The sequence below is a fragment of the Lepidochelys olivacea genome, assembly GCF_965140295.1.
Source record: "Lepidochelys olivacea isolate rLepOli2 genome assembly, chromosome: 23".
NCBI lineage: Eukaryota > Metazoa > Chordata > Testudines > Cheloniidae > Lepidochelys > Lepidochelys olivacea.
The window spans coordinates 8540630-8548498 of record NC_140433.1 but is presented as its reverse complement, the minus strand read 5'-3'; the positions used below and the strand labels follow the sequence as shown (position 1 = coordinate 8548498).

The 7869-nt window shown below is 58.5% G+C and overlaps 1 protein-coding gene across 2 annotated transcripts; it reads right to left on the bottom strand.

Annotated features, from left to right (window-relative positions):
- Positions 1 to 335: 335 nt before the first annotated feature.
- Positions 336 to 6184, bottom strand: CD5L (CD5 molecule like). 2 transcript variants are annotated; one of them, XM_084612724.1, is made up of 6 exons: positions 6015 to 6176; positions 5566 to 5595; positions 4605 to 4913; positions 1893 to 2222; positions 1241 to 1566; positions 764 to 880 (listed from the first exon to the last, which is right to left on the bottom strand). In XM_084612724.1, the coding sequence occupies exons 1-6, from the start codon at positions 6046 to 6048 to the stop codon at positions 872 to 874; spliced, it is 1038 nt and encodes a 345-aa protein (XP_084468850.1). In that variant the 5' UTR covers positions 6049 to 6176; the 3' UTR covers positions 764 to 871. The 2 variants fall into 2 exon arrangements, with proteins under 2 accessions (XP_084468849.1, XP_084468850.1); XM_084612723.1 differs by lacking the exon at positions 1241 to 1566 and having other exon boundaries at positions 336 to 880; positions 6015 to 6184.
- Between the last annotated feature and the right edge of the window lie 1685 nt (positions 6185 to 7869).

Genomic DNA, 7869 nt, shown 5'->3' with positions numbered 1-7869 from the left:
GACTCCTGGGTTCTATCCCCAGCTCTGGGAGGGACTGACTTTGATGACAGCTGTGTGCGCTGTCATGCAGACTGTTGCCATCTACTGGCCGAAGCCGGGACTCCCAAAGCCTGCAGGAGCTCGCTGTCTCTGGGCCAGTTCTGGAGGCAGCACCTTCCTTCCCTTGCAGGCACTGCTGTGCCTGGTCCCTCCGGACCCCTCTGCCCACTGCTCTCAGGAATTGGGCTGCTCCCAGTGCCTCAAGCTCTGAACCTGCTGGGGTAAGGCCCGGGCCTGCCTGTGCAGCGCCGAGCGCTTGGCAGACGCAGGCAGACACAGGGCAGTCGGTCATCCAGTGGATTCAGCTCTTTATTCGCATCTGCTCAGCCTGGGATGGCGTGCGGCACCCGGGGCTCTCCCCCTCCCGGCTCCTGCCTGTCCATGCAGCACGGACCCCTCCGGGGGAGACAGTCATGTATCCCGGCCCCCAAGGCGATGGCAGGGTTTATCAGGGACGGCTCCCTTGGCTGGAGTTGGAGTGACGGCCCTGGAGACCCGTGCTCCGAGCGGGGCCTGCCAGGGCGAGCTGCCCCATTGTTAGCGAGACACGAGCCCCAGTCTGTGCCAGCGTTGTGCGGCAGCCCACAGAGTGTGGCTCACAGTGGGAGGGGAATGCCCTGGGCGCCTGTGGTTCATCCCTGAAATGGGAATCCCCCCGGGCACTAACCAAGCCATGCCCCTGCACAGCCAACAGCCATCCCTGGGCTGGGCGGGCAGGGCCAGGGAGCCTGGCAGCAGAGAAGAAGGGCCTGGCAGCAGAGGGGATGCACTGAAAGCTCGGGGACGGGGTGGGGGGGAATCAATGGAAGGCCATGGAGGAGCTGTGGCCGGCTCAGCTGTCCTGCAGGATGAAGAGAACACGGGAGGTTAGGGAGCACTGCCCATGGCCTCGGGCGAGGGCTGCAGGGAGCGCCAGGCACCGCACCCAACTGTGTGCTTCTGTCAGCCCCATTCTCACCCCTTCACTGACACAGCCAGTGCCTACGGCCACTCCCTGCCTGGACCCAGGAGTCCTGGCTCCCAGCCCCCCTGCTAGCCACCTGGATCCCACTCCCCTCCCAGAGCTGGGATAGAACCCAAGAATCCTGGCTCCCAGCCCCCCTGCTAACCACCTGGACCCCACTCTCCTCCCAGAGCTGGGAGAGAACCCAGAAGTTGTGGGGCTCCCTGTATCTCCCTCTCCCTGGCTGTGGGCATGCACCTGGCAGACCACACTGACGTCCTCCCAGTGGGTGCAGTCGTTGTAGCTCCAGAAGCGGTGGGCACATTTCTGCAAGGTCTCCTCGGTGCCTTTGCAGCGGATGTCGTCCAGCCAGATTTTCCCCGTACCCTGGCCAAAGCGGGGCCAGTCCTGCGGCTTTGGGGCCAGTGGCTCAGCTGGGCCACAGCCCAGCTCCTGGCATACCACTTGGGCGATGGTCACTGACCAGTTGTCATCGCAAACGGTGCCCCACACCCCATCATACCGCACCTCCAGCCGCCCGGAGCACTTGCTTGGGCCGTCCACCAGCCGCAGTGCGAAGGGCTCTGCGAGGAAGCGGGGGGGTCAGCTGTGTCGGTGCCCCAATGCATGCTGGGAAGGCATGGCCTGGCTGGTGCAGGGGGCTTGCCCGGCACTGACCCCCACATCGCAGGGGCGCCAGTGCTGTGCTCTCTGTGCCCAACTAGGAGGGGCAGCTGTTGCCAGGCTCAGCTGGGGCCATGGCACACGCTGCCCCAGTGGGCAAGGAGGCTGGGGATGGCCGTGCTCCAAGGGGACCAGCTTGGCACTCAGGGGGAAAAGTGCAGCCATCCCTGTCTGACCTGGGCCTCTGGCAGGTGGTGAGGGCCTGGTACCAGCGCTGCTTTCTCACCTTGGCACATGACTCCGGTGTCCCGGTGGTGGGGGCAGTGCCGCCCCTCCCAGGCTTGGACTCGGCAGTGGGTCAGGGAGGCCTCCTGCCCGGTGCACTCCAGCTGGCCCAGCAGGATGGGTGCTGAGCTCTGACCAAACTTGCTGCAGTGGTGGGTGACGTACCGCGGGCTCCCGCAGCCCAGCTCCCGGCAGAGCACCTTGGCGTCAGTCAGGTCCCAGCCCAACCCACACACAGCACCCCAGCGGCCGTCATGGTAAATCTCCACCTGCCCACTGCAGCGCGTGCTGTTGCCCACCAACCGGACAGGTGGCTCTGGGAGCTCTGCAGCTAGAGACAGGGGGAGAGATATGAATGAGGATCAGGGAGAGATCAGGGGCTGTGGAGAGCAACTTACAGAGCTGGGAAAGACCCAGGAGTGCTGGCTCCCAGCCCCCTGCTCTAACCACTAGGCTCCACTCCCCATGTAAGGTCTGAAGCCTTTTTTCTGCAGCCATATTAGGAGAGCAGCAGCCATGAGCCAAGAAGCAGAAAGTCCCATCCTCACATTCCATCTAAGTTACATTAAAACAATATAGTAGCGGGCTGTTAAGAAGGCTCCTGTCCTAATAGTACCCACATCACCAGATAAAGAAACAGATCTTAAGATGTTTAAATAAAATGTTGTTTGATGCATTCTGTCTGGCAAGGTACCACTTATCAACACTTGTGGGTGTGAAATCTCTATAGCTTTGCCCACTTCTCTCTTGTTTATCTGTATGGTCTCTGTCTGGTTCTTTGATTGTTTCTGTCTATTGCAGTTTCTGTCTGTTGCATAATTAATTTTACAAGATTTAAATCAGCTATGGTGGTGGGGGCTGATTGGTTAAAGAATTGTTTCATAATGGGCTAGGGTTGTGAAAAATACTGTTTTGTAGTTTCTTAGTTTAATATAATCGGTTAAGGTATAGCTAGGCAGGACTCAAGTTTCTTTATATAAACTTGCATTCATCTCCATGCAGCTGAAGAAGTGGGGTTTTTACCCACAAAAGCTTACACCCAAATAAATCTGTTAGTCTTTAAGGTGCCACCGGACTCCTGGTTGTTTTTGTGAATACAGACTATCACGGCTACCCCTCTGATACTATATAAACTGGGGTCCAAAAGGAAGTTTTTTGAAATCAACTCCAGGACACAGTCCCAAGACCAAAGCTGCCAGACCTCAACACCCTGCCAACGACACTGTGCAGAAGTTGGAGTCCCCAGATGATCTGATTTTGACTGGCCAGCAGGAAAATTTCATCTGCCTTATTGGGAGTGCTGAGCATTGTATGCTTAGCCTGTGTATTCTGTGTTGGTAACTGTTAATAAATATAGGTTAAGGGTGTGATGAAGTGGGACTGTTCTTAATGTTTCCTCTGAATACTGTAGGTGTGCCTCAGTTTCCCCATGCATTTCTTAAGTTTCTAGGTGGAGGGATAAGGGGGTGTAATTGTTGCAGAGCAAAGGGTCAGTGTACATAAATGGCCAACACGCTGTCTCCTGGCAACTGATGGCCGGGGCCCTTCCCCCCTGCAAGGTGATAGCTAAAGGTGTTGGAGAACAAAGGAATTAGGTGACCTCCTGGCCCGGGAAAGGGACAAAGCCCAGGAGAGGAGGAGGGGCTGGAGAGTGAGTGAGTTGGGGGCTGGCTGGGGAAGTGGAGTGAAGTGCAGACATGGTTGTCTGGCTCACTGTCCCTCAAAATAGACCCGGCTGAGGGGTCCTGTTCTCTGTACCTACAAGCTTTGTTTTAGACCATGTTCCTGTCATCTAATAAACCTCTGTTTTACTGGCTGGCTAAGAGTCACGTCTGACTGCGGAGTTGGGGTGCAGGACCCTCCGGCTTCCCCAGGAGCCTGACTGGGCGGACTCGCTGTGGGAAGCTCACGGAGGGGCAGAGGATGCTGAATGCTCCGAGGTCAGACCCAGGAAGGTGGAAGCTGTGTGAGCTGTTTGCCCTGCAGACAGGCTGCTCACAGAAAGGAGACTTCCCCAGAGTCCTGCCTGGCTTCGTAGGGAGCAGTTCCAGAGCATCGCCCGGGGACTCCGTGACAACTGGTATTACTGTGTAAGGCTCTTTCCCTGGAAGGCCCCACAAACCCACAGAAGGTTACACCCTGAGCCCTAGGAATTGGGTATGGGTAGCCCTGAGCCCTAGGAACTGGGTAAGGGAAGGTGTCTTTCCCCTGGAGTCCTAGGAACTGGAAAGGGTCAAGGTGCCAAAGTCAACCAGGTTACACCTTAAGCTCTAGGAAGTGGGTAAAGGTGGGTGCCCTAGAGTGTGTAGGTAACACCCTCCCAGAGCCAGGAATAGTCCTCAGGAGACCTGACTCCCAGCTCCCCAACCCACGAGAGCCCACTCCCGTCCCAGAGCTGGGGATGGAACCCAGGAGTCCTGGCTCCCAGCCCTGCTGGGAATGTATTAGTAGCAGATGGTGTGTGTGGATGCTGACCCTACTGCATGAGAGTGTTTTCCCTTCATAACCTTGCCCCATGGCACATGACAGGGAGCAGAGCCCAGGCCCTGCTTGTCCCACCCTCTGGGCCTGTCAGGTCCCCTCCCTGCTCCCTGGGCAGACTGTGCAGTGCTCACCCAGCCAGACCGCTCAGTCAGAACTGAGCACCCTACCCTGGGACTCCAGGCATCCTCCCATCCCTCCCTTAGGGCCAGGGCTCTCCAGGCCGGCTCACCTTGGCAACGAGCCCCCGCGTCCTCATCATGCTTGCAGAAGTTCCCTGGATTCGTGTACAGGCAGCTCCCCAGCGTCGCCTCTGTCCCCTCGCACTCCACGTTCAGCATCAGGACAGGGAGTGACTCAGGGCCCGGGCCGAACACTTTACCACTCAGGGCGTCCATGGCCTGCCCGCAGCCCAGCTGCCTGCACACCACGGCCACGTCGCTCAGGTCCCAGCCGTCGTCACACACGGTGCCCCAGCGCCCGTCCAGACGCACCTCCACCCGCCCGGCACAGCGGTGGTGGCCACCTACCAACCTTACCTCTGGCAAAGCAAACAGCTGCTGGGACACCTGCTCCGGGACTGCGCGGGGAGACCCCAGGGGCTGCAGGGACTGAAGGCCCAGCTCAGCGCGAGACATTGCCAGCAAGTGCAGAACAGGGCAGAATGGGCTTTCCTGCAACACTAACCCTGGGCCCTTCTCCCGCACCTCCCTTCCGCCATGTGCTGCACAGACAAGTCACTGAGCCCCAGGAAATGGTGCAGCATCAGTGCCCCTGCTTTACAGAAGGGAAACTGAGGCACAGAGACAGGAAGTGACTCCATTGCAATGAGTAACAGCTCACATAGAGGCAGCTCCTAGTGCCCTGCTCCAGTTTGCTCCCGTTGTGTGCTTGAACCCAGGCAGCTCCCTTGCTCCCATTGCATGCTGGGATCTGCACTCAGGCAGCCACCTCACTTCCATTGCATGCTGGGATCTGCGTTCGGGCAGCCTCCTCACTCCTGTTGCATTCTGTGACCTAACTTCAGGCAGCTGCCTAATGCCTTTGCACTCTGGGACCTGTGCTTGGGCAGCTGACTCTCCAAAGGGTGGCCGTGGTCACCTCTGCTCAGGCCCCAGCCGTGGTGCCGGGGGGTTGGGATCCTGGCCTGGGTTCTGGCAAAGGGCAGCCCCCTGGGGGCCAGACATACTTACCTGAGGAGGAGGAGACTCCCACGTCGGCAGCTGGGGAGAGACAAGGGGGAAACTGTCAGGAGCAGAGAGGGGCCCGTGCACCCCAAAGCTTCCCAGTCCCAAGGCACCTGAAGGAAAGTGGGGCTGGGCGGGACAGAGTCCGGAGCAGTTAGAGCCAGACACAGCAATGACACATGCTGGGACCCAGGGGAACGGGGGAGCCCCAGGCCGGCTGCCCATCGGCTGCTCTGCTCTGCTCCTCTCCATGGTGCACAGACCAGCCCCATGAGGGCACTGTCTGGCCCCACTAGCACTCAGACTCAGGCCCTTTCCCTGTGGGGGGACTCGGCAGGGCAGGGCTCAACCACATCCCCTGGTCGGGGAAGAACAGGTGAGCTCGTTGTATCCCCACCGAGCTGGCACCTCCCCGTGATGGGGCGGGTGCCTTCCACACCCGGAGGGGCCCTCACCGAAGCAGAGCAAGAGGCACAGCAGCAGATCCATGGCTCCCCCGGGGCGAGCAGCTCCGTCCTGCCGCAATCCAGTGCTCGTCTCACCCCACACCACCCAGGAAGCCCTTTTTAAGGTCTGGCACAGGACTGCCAGGTCAGCATGGGAGGAACCGGAGTGAGGGGCCGGCCCATGAACCCATCACAAGATCATTTCCGGGCACCATGGCACTGGGCTCAGCACGTGTCCCAGGGCTGGGGGAAGGAGGGCAGGGGAGTGACACTGAGGTCAATAGTGTTGCCTGCAAATAAACCTGCTGATGTGGCAATGGATGGCCAGTGCTGCAGGAAGCAGGGCAGGAACTCAGTGGGAGGCAGTCTCCCCGTACAGTCAGTGCTGGCCCCAGTGCTATCCCTGGCTCTGGCAGGGGAGTGGGGTCTGGTGGCTAGAGCAGGGGGCTGGGAGCCAGGACTCCTGGGTTCTATCCCTGGCTCTGGCAGGGGAGTGAGATCTGGTGGTTAGAGCAGGGGGGCTGGGAGTGGGGACCTCAGAGGCACCTCCCCACTCCATGACTGTCCTGAGTCCCATGGCTCTGGCCCAACTTTCTGGGAGCCAGCAGCTGGCTGAGTTCAGACAAACTGGTCTCCAGCTGTAACTCAAGGCTGATGTTGTGCTTATGCCTAGTGAAGGAGGTGTGATGAATGCAGGGATGCTATGGCCGCCCCTTCATAACCTGAGATCCAGGAGTGGGATGCAACCAGGTGACTCTTGGCCTGGAAAGCAAGACAAAGGCCGGAGGAGGAGCAACGGGCAGGGCAGGGGCCAGGCAGCTGGAAGCGAGTCAGTCTCCACTGGCTTGGGGCACAGGAGGAGGGCCAGAGCCCTGGCTCTGGGCTCCCTTCCTCCCAGGGCCAGCCCACAACATTTTGGCACATGAGGCGGGGAGCTCAAATGATGCCCCCATGCCCCCTCGTTTGGGCCAAAACTTTGAAAGATCTCAATTCTGCCTTCTTCCTGTTCTACTCCTCTCATGGTACTGCTCTGCTACCTACCTTAATAAAGGAGAACTAACAATTTAAAATGCCTTGTTCAAAAATTTTAAGTGTAACCCGTCTGCCCGTCAGAGTTGGCAGCAACAAGGGCCGGGTTCAGTATCTAGGGGTTCCGTTTCAATAATACAATGCAAAACCGGCTCGAGCTCCCACCCAGTGACCGGGGACAAATATATACCACCCCCCCTGAGCGCCTCTAAAAGGCAATACTTCCCCTCTCGCAAGCATAGAGTCTGAGTGTAGCAAAAACCTTTTAATAAAGGAGGGAAACAATGCGGGATTATATTGGGGAAACACCACAAACAGGATTCATAACACCAACCACGAGTAAAAGACCCACCCCCAATTAAGTTTGGCAGTGTCCTTTCCCCCTCAGGGTCTTAAGTCCAGCAACCCAATAGTCACCTTCCCCCCACCACAGTTGCTGTCCTTGGTCAGTGCAGCCCCCAGAGTTCATCTGCAGAGTTTACCTCCCAGCCTGGGTGGAAATGAAGGGAGGTATGGGGGGGGGGGGGCATCTTACATGCTACGCTGCTGCTCCTCGATGGCCAAGTGCCATGCCTCCCCATGGGGTTCGCCTCCCCATGGGGTTCTGCTGTAGTCTTTACCACCACCCGCACCTCTCTGTCAGCTTCCCAGCTATTTGCTCTACTCTGCTATCCACGCCTCTTCAGCCACCCAGCTATCCACTCTGCTCGCCAGCCATCTACTCACTAACTTGTCTTCAGGCCCCCCCCCGCTACTTAACACAGCTCTCAACAGCTTCAACTCTTCAGTGATTGCAGCTCTCAGTGATTTTTAGCTGGTAGCAGGGGGAGCCTCA

Coding starts and splice junctions, on each gene's coding strand:
- CD5L (XM_084612724.1), bottom strand. CDS start 6,048: ATGGATCTGCTGCTGTGCCTCTTGCTCTGCTTCG. Junction 5,596..6,014: donor GTGCCTCTTGCTCTGCTTCG/GTGAGGGCCCCT, acceptor GTCTCTCCCCAG/CTGCCGACGTGGGAGTCTCC. Junction 2,223..4,604: donor CGCGGGGGCTCGTTGCCAAG/GTGAGCCGGCCT, acceptor CCCTGTCTCTAG/CTGCAGAGCTCCCAGAGCCA.